General features: G+C 40.8%; 1 protein-coding gene across 4 annotated transcripts in view; it reads left to right on the top strand.

Annotated features, from left to right (window-relative positions):
• Positions 1-12,536, top strand: part of ITGA6 (integrin subunit alpha 6) — a 70,969-nt gene extending 58,433 nt beyond the window's left edge. For 3 of the 4 annotated variants that reach the window (XM_014468090.2, XM_023744848.1, XM_014468102.2), the window contains 5 exons: positions 65-163; positions 259-369; positions 466-564; positions 5,268-5,393; positions 10,345-12,536. In XM_014468090.2, the coding sequence (XP_014323576.1) occupies positions 65-163; positions 259-369; positions 466-564; positions 5,268-5,393; positions 10,345-10,506 (597 nt within the window). In that variant the 3' untranslated portion in view covers positions 10,507-12,536. Of the gene's footprint in view, positions 1-64; positions 164-258; positions 370-465; positions 565-5,267; positions 5,394-8,078; positions 8,209-10,344 lie in introns of all 4 variants that reach the window. The other variant, XM_014468099.2, reaches the window with a different exon arrangement.
• The last annotated feature ends 1,840 nt before the right edge of the window (positions 12,537-14,376 follow it).

The following is a 14,376-nucleotide window of genomic DNA, read 5'->3' as shown; positions in this document are numbered from 1 at the left end:
AGGAAGGTGCAAATCATGACAGAATTATGTTAAGTAGAATGATCTGGGATATAATTCCTTTCAGGAGTCCCACAACTCCAGAAGGAAACGAGAAATTGCCGAAAAACAGATTGATGGTAGCAAGAAATTTTCACTATTTGCCGAAAGGAAATACCAGACCCTTGTAAGTATTTCTCAAGAGCTGTGATCTGACGGAGGATGGGGGGAAGGTCTTCCCCGAGCCCTTGCGTTCTAACCCCTGCCTTCCTCTCCTCCCAGAACTGCAGCGTCAACGTGAACTGCGTGAACATCAGGTGCCCGCTGCGGGGGCTGGACAGCAAGGCCTCGGTGCTGCTGCGCTCCAGGTTGTGGAACAGCACGTTTCTAGAGGTGTGGCCGCTGGGAGGCTGTCTCCGGACGCCATCTGCCACCTCCTAGGACATGTCTCACTTCCCTAACGCATTCGCTACCTTTGTCTCCACACAGGAGTACTCTAAAATGAACTACCTGGACATCCTCGTGCGGGCCTCCATTGATGTAACTGCTGCCACCGAGAACATCAAGCTGCCACACGCAGGCACCCAGGTGAGACGGGCCCCAGTCCGCACTCGGAGCAAACCCCCTGCCCAGGGCCCAGGACGTGCTGCCTTGGCGCTCATTTCACAGCACGGCGACCCTGTCAAGGAGAAATCCCGTAACGTCTTCAGGTGCTGCCACCGCACGCTGTATTTTAATAGAATCACTGAAGAAAGGAGTGAATCCGGGGCCTCTGGTTCTGCAGTGCACATGGTAGACTTGGGAGCTGCTGCTCGATGGACCCGGTGCACCTCCCCACATCACTACCAGCCTGGGGACATGAGACCAGATGTGGGGCTCATGGCTCCTCAGTAGAGGCTCTTGTTTTTGGAAGACGATGGAATTAGGGGCCTGGTGCCCAGTCCAGTGGCTGGGTCACAAGTGAAAGGAGGTTTGGGGCATTGTATGTCCCGAGGGCGTGGAGAGCTGGTGCTGGCGAATGGGATTTGGAGTCTTGGCTGGGATTCTGCTTTGTTTAATAATTGGTACATTTGTGCAGGTTACTGGTCTCATATCTGGAACTCTTTTCTTTTGAAAACCGAGACATTGTCTCATCTCTAGTCTTATGACACTGATATTTACTGTGATTTCTGAGATACACTAGCTCAGATACCATATTTACGTACACATTTCCTTAGTATTTTAAGAAGTTTTTTGGGTCCTAAAAGTTTTAGCTTCCTTGAAGTGTCAGGATGCCTTTTCTTTTTATTCCTTTACTTACCATGGGTTTTAGTTTCATCTTTATCTTGCTTCATCTATTTTTTCCAGTCGGAAGATTAGTTGTCTTTTGAGATAGAAGCAAAGGAGGTTGAGTTATTCAGTCTTGTCTTTTAGTCTTAATATTGAAACGTCTTCCCATTGCATTTACTCTAATCCTGGCTTTAAAAAGAAAGAAAAAGAAAAATCCATTTTGTTCCTTTATAACCAAACCAATTTTAAGAGTTTTGTGTTCCCTTGTCAGTAAAAGCTTTTAAGACATTGTTATACCAGAGAGAGAGCTGGTCACCTAAGTGAACCAGATTAGATGGTTCTATTTTAGCATCAACTAAATTAAACCCATCCTGGCCCTGGCTGGTGTGGCTCAGTTGGTTGAGTGTCGTCCCGTGCACCGAGAGGTCACCAATTAGATTCCGGTCAGGGCACATGCCCAGAGTGCAGGCTTGATCCCCAGTAGGGGGCGTGCAGGAGGCAGCTGATCGACAGTTCTCTCTTCCTCTCTCTAAAATCAAGAAAAACCTGTTTTTAAAAATTAAATCCATCCAGTGAACAAGCACTTATTAAGGACTGCGTGCCTCCCCCTGCACAAATGCTAGAGAAGCAACGTTATTGAATAGGACACAGAGTCAGCTGCTCAGGATCTGTGGTCTGGGAGAGGGGGAAGCTGGCGGGCACTGAGGATGTAAGCCACAGAGGGGAGGGGGTTGTTCATTGGTTTACTTACATTCCGCACTTCAGTCCTAAGGAAGTAGGAAGCGAGTGTCTGAGCTGCCAACGAGAAAAGGAAATACAGGTAAAAAAAGTGGACACGTCATGTTTCAGGGGAATGTGATTTTTCCTTTTTTGGGGGGCTCTGAATTCAGAGAAAAACTTGAGGTGGATCCTTTTTAAGGTGGGTTTCTGATAGGAGCAACATTCACTAAGGGGAATGTGTCTGTAATAGAGAGTTTTATAATAGATATGAAAATTCCTTCATCAGGTGATTTATACTGATACATGCTCAGCAGGACTGGAGGGCGTTCGATTGCAGAGTGATCTGGGGAAGCATTTTGCAGTGGGCAGGCTGCTGGGGTCGAAGCACTGCTCGCTGGTGGAATGGAATGGGTCAGCGGAGCTTAAGCCCTTTCCCCTTACAGGCACATGAGGGATGAGGTCATTCCCAGGGAAATGCCTCGATTTTAAAGAAACAAAAAAAATATTGGTTTTGGAGTTGGAATAGCTTCTACTCACCAGAACCTGTTACTGTCTATCAGTAAAAGTGGGTGTGGCAAGATGAGAGAGGCTCCCCGGAGCTCTGGGAACGGCGGCTCCGGGATGGTCTCCTCACCTGATGCTGAGGCCAGCGCTTCCTTCTTCCTAATCCCAGCTGGGGGGTGCCTGTCCTCAGACAAAACCAAAAACCCTTCCGTTGGCAATGGAGGTAAACAAACAATAAAGTCTTGCTCACTGGCCTCTCACCTCCCTGGTCCCCAGCGAGGCCTTGCACAGACTGGGTTTGTAGAGCTGACGTGCCCTTTAAATGGGGAGCCCAGCCCCTGCCTTCAGTCCTGGTCCTCGCACGCAGTCTTTGTCCAGTGAGTTGTTTTGCAGTTCCAAGGTTCCAAGTTCTGGTTACCATGGTAGCCAGACTGGGGGGGGGGCGGGGGGCGCTTAGCACTCTCACCTGGATTCCCCCCTGTCCGTCCTGCCCCCCTAGGCTGCAAAGTCAAAAGTTACCTTGTTCAGCCAGGATGCTGTTGGATTGCAGCCTTTTGTGGGAGAGAGTTCCCCCTATGATCAGCTGTTTAAAAGGCTTTGGTATACAGTGTGGTATACAGTGCGGTTATAAAACCGCCAGTTTTATCAGAACTTACTCTTACAAATAGGAATGGCTCTTCCAGATTGCCACCTGGCCCCCAAGGACACACTGTGCGCCTTTGCGATGCTGGATTGCTGGATACAAGGGAAGCGAAGGCCAGTGGGCTTCAGCACAGGCTAGTTGAAATGATCTTTCTGTCTAGTCAGTTTACAGGTCGCATCCACTGTATTACTCTTCACTGGTCTCTCCTCATTCTTTCTTCCCTCCTTTATGGCTCACCTGTGTTAGAACCAGTAACCTGAAGGAAGGGTTGTTTTTTCCTAACAGCTGGGACACCAGTGGGAGGAAGGGCGGTGGGGGGAAGTGAGCTCTGAGGTCCCCTCTGGGGCTGGGAGCTAGAGTGAAACCTCACTGAGAGCAAAACAGGAAACCAGGGCGCCGACAAGGTGTTTACGCTGCCGCTACAGGCCGTCTAGCTGGCTGGGAACTCTGAATGTGGTCCTTCCCGCTAAATGTTTAAAGAAAAGCAGTTCTCTTTTTAAGTATTTTCTGAATCAAATGGGACGGATAGGTGTTTTCTAGTATAAGTAGAAAGGGAAGTACTTCAATGAAGAGATTTAAAAAAAGAATTATAACTTAGAAATATTGGAGCACAGTGTAGACACATTTTTAGGCAGCACTTAGTGTTCAATACGCATGTAGAATATTTGACTAAGATACTTCTCAGAAGTTAAATTTATTCTTTATTCTCTTACCTCCGAAATAGCAGAAATTATAAAGTGATCAAATTCCAATCAGTATAGTTTACAAAATCATATGTGTAGCCATCACCAGGTCTTCTCCTGGCATCACAAAAATTCACTTGAATTGTAAACTCACATTAACCAAGTTGTTGTGAATTTCCATGAGCAACTTCTTAGCTTTCTAAATGAACACTATTTCTATTTAATTGGTATTTGCCAACTATCAATGAATCCAGGGTCTAAACTATCCATACATATTGTAGAAGATGGCACCAAGCCATTTTAGGATATTTCTAGGGTCCTTAGTTTGCTATCCTAAGGAAAAGTTAAAATGGTACTGATACTGTTATAATTAACCCAGTTTTTAGTTAATTAACAGGAAAGGAGCAAAGGGAAGGCCAGATAATGTAGGCAAGCCATTCGTGCCAGAAAGCTGAAGTTTTACACTCTTCTGGTCTGTTCCCTGCAGATCCTGGGGAAAGGGACTGGGCAAAGAAAGAATAAACCCATGCCCAGGAAGGTCTGGGAGTAGGTCACTGGCCATAATAGGCGTGGTCACTGCAAGGATGTGATATCTGAGAAACGTAAGCTCCTGAACAAAGGGAGTTCCTGCTCCTGGCCCTCTTGCTCTCGGGACTCTTGTTGTAGGCAGTGTGCTCTCACACTCTGCACTCACCCACATGGCCCACAGCCATGTCCACCCCACACACAATGGACTAGTGGACTGTGATTAACCTGATGCTATGCCAGACTTAACTCCACATGGAAAGGAAACTGGACACTGGCTTTGCTTCCAGCTCTGCTGACCAGCTACACCTTTTCCAGGACTGGTTTAAGGGAAATGGGACTTTTGAAACCCAGGGATATAACTTCACACAAGTAAAAATCTCTCATTCTCCCATGCGAGTCTTAGAAAGCTCTTTTTCTCAAGATCACGTAAGATCCCCTCTTCTGCTAGCAACAGGGAAATTCCACCCATCCAATTCTCCAATGACAGCGTCAGTCATGCAGCTCCATCCCTGTTTTTATATTTCACAACATCTTTAAAATCTGAGTGACAAATGTAGGCTAATTGTGCCTAAACTGGCCCTGTTGTTTTCATCGCTGAAAACTAATTTTTAAAAAGTGTGATCGTTCTCAAAAAGCTACCAGGTTGTAAAGATGAAACAGATTTGGCTGTGTATTGATAACTTGCAACTTGATGTTGAATGATGATTTATTATACAATTTATCTACTTTCGTTGGCAAAGAAATACAGACGTTGTCAAAACATAAGCCAGCATTTTCCAGGTTCTAGGAAAGAAGCAATAGTCCATTAATAAAAGAGAGGATCTTGCATCAAAAAGGCATCTCATCCTTCCACAGGCTGCATTGTCCAAAGTGTGTCTGGACAGATTCCTGGTGTCAACTGTCTTCCTGTTTTGTAATCGTGTTGTTCTCTTGTGTGGCTGTAGGTTCGTGTGACTGTGTTTCCCTCCAAGACGGCAGCTCAGCACTCGGGAGTTCCTTGGTGGATCATCCTTGTGGCCATTCTTGCTGGGATTTTGATGCTTGCTCTATTAGTTCTTTTATTATGGAAGGTAAGTGATACCTGGCATTTGAATTTCGTGATTAAACTTTATTTCTTGTTTTAAAAAAGTGAATTCACACTAACAGTGTGTGAATATATAAATTATTATATAATTTCTTTTCATTGATTCCTCTTCCCTTCCCAACATTTTATTATGAAACTTTAACAGCAAACTTGAAATTTTACAATAAATACCTGTACATCTATCTAATATTTTGTGTTTAAAGATATATTATTTATACAGTATAAGAAGTTCCTTAGAGGTATAAATTTTGGTGTTTTTCACATATAAGTTAGCATCTTTGGCAAGTAACAATTTTTAAAATATTACTACTTTATCATTTTCTTCATCTATGATCAGATCATTTTCTAAATCTAAGCCAAATTTTTGGGTAGCACATTAATTTGAATCTGTATTCCTATTCATTTCAACTGCAAAGTAATGTTCATGGCTGCAATTGGGGTTTCTTATCATTATAGCCAGGTTGGGATTATGAAATTAATGAATAACTCCATCTCAAGGGGTTCATGATAGCCTACATCAAACATGAGGAAGATTGGGTTCAACATGGTGTTCATTAGAATTGGTCCTGCAAATAAAATGTAATATCTTTCCCCTGCTTCCTACTAGTAAGTAATTTATATTACCAGAAAGTGGGTGTGAGATGGATGCAAATTTTGTTGCCAGAGATTATGACCTATAGATTTTGGATTTATTCTCAGTAATGGAGGTCCACAGTCGCTTATCAAATTGCCAAAAAAAAAACCACCTCTGAAAATTGAAAGTTTTTAATGATTTATTTGGCAGCAAACTTGACATGATGTGAAGAGGAGAGGCTATTGATAATCTTTAGCCCTTATGCATTAATTTCACTGCATAAATATTAATGTATTTGTTACAGTGGCATTATGTATGCAGAATATTGCTTATTTATTTATTTATTTTAATATATTTTTATTGATTTCAGAGAGGAAGAGGGAGAGAGATAGAAACATCAATCAGAGAGAATCATTGATTAGCTTCCTCCTACATGTCCCACACTGGGGATCGAGCCTGCATCCCTGGGCATGTGCTCTGACCGGGAATCAAACCATAACCTCCTGGTTCATAAGTCGACACTTAACCATTGAGCAGTGGGTTGAGAGTTGAGAAATCCAAGCTTTATAATCCTGGGCAAATAATTTCACCTTCTTGGGATACTGGGTTGCCTTAGCTGTTAATAAGTGGGTTAGATTAGATGATCTCATTGGTTCTTTTTTTTTTTTTGTAAGTTCTGAAGTATTCCAACTTACAAGTGAACTCTAAATATCTATAACCCTTGCATGAAAATCATTTTTATAATTTTACAGATACTCTTCTTTTTGAAACTGAACTGTTCGTTTTTATAAGTTTAAAGTCATAGAATTTTAGGGCCAGAAAGGACTTTAGTTCAGTGTCCTTTAAGTTGGATTTTGCACATCCACGGAGGTGCCACAGCTAAGTAGGTGAGGCTAAGACCAACATCCCCCTAAATTGTATCTGCTTTAAATATTGGGGTTCTACATAGGATTTTTTTGGAGGTAAGAGAGGAAAATCCTCCGGGCTGTTCCACCAGTCGCTTTCATTTTGCAAATTAAGATGCTCATGCCCATGGGTATTATATAGGTTGCCAAGTTGGAGACAGGACTGGGGCTCTTGGTTCCCTAAGTTTGTTAGGAGTGTTCACTGAGGTATTTAGTCACAAATAAATATCAAGATACATTGTCCAAATCAACACTGCCAGTAAAACTTTCTGTCATAGTGGAATTGTTTGAGGCTGTACTATCCAATATGGCAGCCACTAGTCACATGTGGCTGTTGAGCTCTTGGAATATGGCTAGTGCAACCGAGGTATTGACTTTTAAATTTAATTTAATTTAAATCTGAATAGCAACGGGTAGTCAGTTGATAGCTACCATATTGTACAAAGCAGATCTGGAGTTTTACCTTCATGAGTTGCCAGACTTAGGAACAGAATTTTTCAGAAAGGCTGAGATTTATTTGACCAAGTTATATTTCGGAGGGCAGATCCATGGCCTTATGAACTAGATTAAAGTAAATAGAGAAAATCCTCATTGTTGAATGGAGGAAATTATAGTAGAAAGTGGAATTATATTTTAATAGTCATTTAGAGTACCTAATCTTACATGGTGGCCCAGAATTTGGGGAACTGACTGTAATCATTCTTTCATGATGGTTTATTTGAATTTATATTCTGATTCACCCCACAAATTCAGAGGCCTCAAATAGATGGCATTTTTACTTGAAAAGCAGAAAAATACAGTATCTCTCTGTTTTATTCGGATTTGTGCTACCTATTTTAAGGTCCATATCTTCCTGTAAGAAAAAAAACCACCCAAACCTAAAATCAGATGTGCATGTATTTTCCCTTTTAGGATGATTTCTGTCTTCGTGATTTCTGTTACAAATAGAAAAGTCAATTAGCTGACTAATGTCATCCATATAAATGTTTGACCAGAGACCCATGGTACTAGAGTTGTGTTGATTGCTGTCCGAAAGTAACACAGTGCAGTGGCTGTTAACTTTTGGTTGATCCATTAGTGTGGTCTCTTTGTAAACGCACTATGAATAGAAAACAGGTTAAAATCTGAGATTTTCTTTTGTCTAGTTCTCCACAGAACTGCGAAACTGACTAAATACCTTGCTTCCTTGTAGTGTGGTTTCTTCAAGAGAAATAAGAAAGATCATTATGATGCCACATATCACAAGGCTGAGATCCATGCTCAGCCATCTGATAAAGAAAGGCTTACTTCTGATGCATAGTAGTGATCTACTTCTGTAATTGGTAATTGATCAATGTTTTTTAATTGCTAGCTGTGGGACCTGCTATGGTTGTGGTGGCTAACTTTCAGAGCAACAGCTTGCTATGTGTGTCCCATTAACAGATGTTTCCAAATGTCCACACTGGCTTGCCCTGCTTGGAATGGTTTTATTTATGTCACTTGAAAGCTATTTTGTTTTGTTTTAAATGCACAGAGTCATTTGTTGCAGGTGAGTTGTTTTGTGTTGTGGTTAAACATCACCCATAGCAATGAAGAAACTGAAATCTGTATACACACAGAAGGAGGCTTCGTAGCCCCTTTTGCCACACAGTGTTCATTTAGTATGCAGCATCCCATGGAATTTCGAAGGTGCATGAGAAATCATCCCCGATTTCTTGTCCATTCTGGAATTTCCTACCGATGGATGCTTGTGTTGACTGCCTAATTAACCTTTTGCATGTTGGAAACATGGTGTTTCTCTGGGTGAGAGGACTTTCTCACTGTCATCTTTTGTATCTCCTTGCTATAAAGATGGGGGGAGGTTTGGAATGCTTTTATTGTTGCTCAGATATTGTTCTATGCTAGCTAAGCATGCACCTTCCTTTCCTGCATATCTACCTCAGGTCAAAGACCATTGCAGCAAACTGTGACTATTGGCATGATGGACATTACGGCCAATTTCAGAAGGCAGCTCTTTACCAAAGTGTTACCTTCAATATCCAAAATTTAGTATAAAAATGCTCTGGACAGTTTTTATTTCAATGGACTTTGACCTTGTTTCATATTCTTGAGATTCGATTCCACCTTGGGATTCAATTGATTTTAAGTTCATGTTTTGTTTCTCTTATTTGTAAACCCATGGAAACAGGAATTGGAGATGATTCCTTTTTCCATTCCTGTGGGCGTGAGAGGATAGAATTACTCCGACAGTCCCTTTCCATGGCACTGTCACAGTGAATCCCAGCATCTCCCTTTAATTGTTGCATATCACCCTTGCTTTCCTTCTTTGTTTAAATGGGGCAAGAGCACATTTTGTAATAGGTAGATCTTTTGGCTTTTTTTGCACAGAATAAAGGAGTCCATGTTGAAATGGCCTTAGAACAAAACTTCTTGGCCCATTATTCCTGTTGATTCAGTGATAACTGTATATGTAATTTTATTTTGCCCCATGACATTCTGATAACATAAGTTAATTCAATATTAACATTCTGTTCCTGTTGGGTTCATGTAATAAACAAATTAATCAACCATTCCAAGTATCTTCCTCATCCTATTAACTGCATTTTTAAATTGAAAACATCCTTTTTTTTTTAAAAAAAAAAAGGCACATATATTTCACTCATTTAAAATATTCAATTTGATTTTTAAATATCTAGATATGTTCTCAAGAAAAATCTACTTGGAATCATATTGAATATTTTTTAAATGAATAGAATATACATTCATTAAAAAAGAACAATTAGGCAGCGCTCTGAAATTCAGTCTGGTGATACTTTCCTTCAGCTCTCTGTTGGTACCTGATTGATTTTATTGCAGGATGGAGTTACTCCCCGATTTACTAATGAAACCACTTATTGGGAAGCACAGCGCCAAGCCCGGGCTATGTGATTCTCTTTCTAGCTGGGGATGTGTCCCGCAGCCTCGGGGGAGAGAAGACTCTTAAACTGACCCATTCAAACACTGACATGTCCAAACTTCAGCTTGTAAAATATCTATGACCCGAGTGTCATTTCGTTAGTGGAAGAGGGGCATGAAATAACCTTTGGTTTATGGCCTCTAAAAAAATTGTTCAAAATGATGTTCTTCTCATCTAAAAGTTAGCTCTTTTACAGATTGTATTGGGATTATAAAAAATGGGAGCACTGTTGCATAAACTTAACTTTCAGTAAGGAGAGAGCTCAGATTGTTTCCAAATGTAAAAACAATATGGAAAAAAGAGACTTTCCTAGCAGTTTTACAACTATTTTTCTCTTCCATTTATCCCCACTGGCTGTTAACATCTTCAGCCGATTAGTTTCTTCTGAAAAGAAAACCATGTCTTTTTTCCTTAGTCCAGAGGTAGGCCGATCTGAACAGAAAGCTTAGATATTCCCGGCTAGTGCACTTGCTTTCCTTGGGATTCCTAAACGTGCTTCTGTTTATCTTTCCCTCTTCTCCAGTGTGGATTCTTCAAACGCTCTAGGTACGATGAAAGCATTCCCCGATACCAAGCTGTAAAGATCCCGAAAGAAGAGCGAGAGATCAGAGATGAAAAATACAACGATCACCTGGAGAAAAAGCAGTGGATCACAAGGTGGAATGAAAATGAAAGCTACTCCTAGGGGCCAGAGGAGCGTCACAGCCCCCAACTGCTTTTTTCTTCCCCAGCTCAGAAATTCAAATGGTTTAAAAGCCTGATCCCTGACTATTGAGTTCAGACAGACTGCACCATAGTACGAACCGACAGTTTTAACTGCTGTGGACATTGTTACGTAGCCTACGGCTCCTGTTTTGCACAGCCAAATGTAAGACTGTTGGAATGGATTTTTCTGTAACTGCCTTAATTTAACTTTCCCGGTTGCCTTTGTTTTTGGTGTGGCTGACTCACACGTGCGGGGGAAGGCCCCGCCCAGTTGCGCTCATCTGACATCCTCCCGCTAGTGTAACTGGAAGAAGGCGCCCGTGGTCACCGTGTCAGCAGAGTGACCGTCGGTGCTGCCTCTGCAAGCGTTCTTCCCAATAGGACTGGAGAACCTGCAAGTTAACTGTCCCCCATCACAAGACAATGCCGTAGGGGTAGCTGTGTTTCCATTTAAAGTGCTATCTTAAATTAAATGTGCAATAGAAGGTGATGTTGCCATCCTGCTATCTTTTTCCATTTCCCAGACGTGTGAATACCTGTTCACACCAAAGACATCCAGGTTTCCTTCTCCCTTTTCACTAAAACACACAGGTGCAACTGACTTGAATGCTAGTTATCCTTATTTGTATATGGTATTTATTTTTTCTTTTTTACAAACCATTTTGTTATTGACTAGCGGGCCAAAGATTCTCCAGTTTGTCCTGCAGGTTGGAGTAAGCAATCAGAATTAGAACATGGGAGGTCGTTGGTTTGATCTAAAGTATTTACTGCAAAAAGAAAATAATGCTTTATAAATGTACCAGAGAGTTGTTATAATTTACAACATAAGTTATTAAAACATCTTCCTTCATGACATCCCTTACCTTGACCCCCTCCCTCCAAACCCAAAAGGTTTGTTTAAGAAATAGGATTAACCATTAGAAGTTTAATTCTGAACAGACAATGGATATTTTTGAGTTTGGAGCCCTGTGTGACAATTATGAATTTTATGCTAAACTTTCAGGAACTCTTGGAAAAAAGGGGGTTTATTTCTTAACCTTTCACTGCTGTATATACAGGACTTGAAAGAAATGGTGAGTGCCTATGGTGGATCCAATCCGATCCAGTGGAAGACTACTGAATACCCGATACCAAAAGTCAGATTAGAACATCATGGCTTTTACGTTTTAAATATTATTGGAATCATGTCATGTGAGTCAGAGTTCTATTTTTTTGCTGTGTTTCCTCCCCTGTGTATATTCCCCAAATTATTTTAGGACTACTCTAACAAGAACTTTAACTTGTTTTTTAAGTGTAAAAGTGGAGGAGGGGAGGAAGACATTATTCTTCTATACATTCAATAGAGATTGAATAGATATGAAAGCCGGATTTTAAAAAATGACTGTGCTTCAAGATGTTAAGTTATATGGGGGAGCAACAGCAAACCAGGTGCTAATTTGTTTGGATGTAATGTAAGCTGTGTCTCATTCTTTTAAAAACAAAATACAGCTATGTACCATTGTTGCTTTGGAGTTTTAATTTTCTTTCCTTTTTGGAAATCTTATACCCTTAAGATACTAAGAACATTACTCTAGTTATACTTTAGAAATTTCATTCACAAATATTGTTTTCCAAATGATATTTTGTTTACAAAAATTTCTTGAGAACAGGTCATAACAGTGTTTAAAATCTCAGTTTCTTGCTTAGGTAACTTGGAACCCAATGTACTGGCTTCATAGGTTGCTAAGAAGCTGATTTTTGAACATGTTTATAGGCCCTTGTTGTAAAGACGAATGTCCTTGGGAAGGGGTGGGGAGGTGGGTGCAAGGGTGGCTCAACAACAAAGAAACAAGAATGTAGTGGTCTTTACGTTTATAGTTGTGAAAAATGTCATCTCAAGTCAAGTCACTGGTCTATTCTCATTTGATACATTTTTATACTAACTAGCATTGTAAAATTATTTCATGATTAGAAAATACCTGTGGATATTTGTATAAAAGTATGAAATAAATTTTTTTATGAAAGTGTTCATTACTTAGTAACACAGCATTGTATATGTGAAACAAACTCTAAAATTATAAGTAACCTGAATTGCTTTTTTTATTTCATTAAGCCAAACTAAAGTTTTCGATGTTTTTATTTATTCTGAGTGCCCCATATAATCTCAGATCAGCAGAAGCTATTAGTGTGCCCCCACAAATGCGATTGAGGGTTGTCCCCCCGCTTGGCTTTACTGTTCAGTTGATACTCAAAAGAAAATGATCTTAAAGATGGTTTATTCAAGACATCTACACATTGGGAGATGTCTGTTTGCATTGATTCATCTGCTTCAAAGCTTATGCCTGTGAAGGAAAAGGTATTATTTAGCAATGATGCTATGGCATGAAAAATTAGAGATCTTATGGCTAAGTTGCTTTCTTAGAACACCTTTTGGATGTGAGAGCAGTCCAGCTGTGACATGTATCATTAAATTGACCACCAAGGACTGATTTAGCAGAGTTGAATGGTCAGGAAAAAAACTTACCAAAGGATTTTGTTTAGATTGAAGTGGTTTTATGAAACTTCTCTAGCTGGGTTATCACAATGTAATGAATGAAAATAAAGCATATAGCCCTGGCCAGTGGCCGGTGTGGCCAGGTTGGTTGGGCATCATCCTGTGCACTGAAAGGTTGCCAGTTTGGTTCCCAGTCAGGGCACATGCCCAGGTGGTGGGTCTGATCCATGCATGGGTTGTGGGCTCGGTCCCTGATAGGGGGTGTACATGGATGATCTCACATCCATGTTTCTCTCCCTCTCCCTTCCTCTCTCTAAAAATCAATTAAAAATTTTTTTTAAAAAGAGCCCTCAAACAATGCTGATTTACACAATTAAAAAATCATTAAAAAAAATAAAGCATGTAATAGTGCCCAGACAATACATCATGCCCTACCTATCCTGAATAAATTTCCAATCTAAAATGTGTTACCTGTCCAGTATATTAGGTAATAGTTTTCCATTATACTTAGTATTATACAGTAAATTTTAGCCTTCTTAATTCTTTGAAGATCAAACAGGTGTTACCACGCAAAGAAATGTGTGATTTGTACTTTTTAATGAAGGGCCAGAGGCTGTGAACCTTTTTTTAGCCACAGTCCCATGGATATATCCAGATTAAATCTCTGTAATAATGTGTAATCACCATAACCATTAAGGATGTCCGTAGCTGTGGTCTGGCTAGGGCTCTGGCATAAATGACCCGGGCTGGAGGTCATGGCAGTGCTGTATATGCCTCCTGTGACTCCACCTCTTTCTCTCCCTCTTGGATGGGAGCATACAGGAATGCCTCGCCATGGTAATGGTATTACTAGTATAGGGCTATCCTTGGGTCCGTTTGCAAACATTGACACTTTGTTGGTTGCAGAGCACTTGCTATTATCTCATATATGAGTCATGCACAGTCATGGCTTATGTTGTGTCCTTGTGGTTGAGAATATTCTAGAATGTAGGTGGGGAATGCTTTTAATTGTCCAGACTTGGGAAGTAAGCATAAGATTGAACATTCTATCCTAAATGAAAACATCTTAATGAGAAACTGATCTGTAGTACACAACCCACAAAAAGACAATGTGGGAAGACAGACTAGGGTTGTTAGGTTGTTTTGTTTTAAAGGAGGGAAAGAAGGAAATGCTGTAGGTGGCTGGGTTCCACATACGGACGTCCTCAGGGCTGAGAAAACTGAACGTGGAAAAGTTATTTGATCAGCTTGTAGCATAAAGTAAATGATTAAAGGCAGTTCCTCGAATCAAAGGAGAGGGTCCAACTGAGGGGAAGGCAAGGTTCAATGAGATGAAGAAAGTGAACTTGAGAATGATTTCAAAGGAGTGGCTATTGC

This window comes from Myotis lucifugus, unplaced genomic scaffold, assembly GCF_000147115.1.
Source record: "Myotis lucifugus unplaced genomic scaffold, Myoluc2.0 scaffold_5, whole genome shotgun sequence".
NCBI lineage: Eukaryota > Metazoa > Chordata > Mammalia > Chiroptera > Vespertilionidae > Myotis > Myotis lucifugus.
This window is presented reverse-complemented; position numbering and strand designations above follow the sequence as displayed.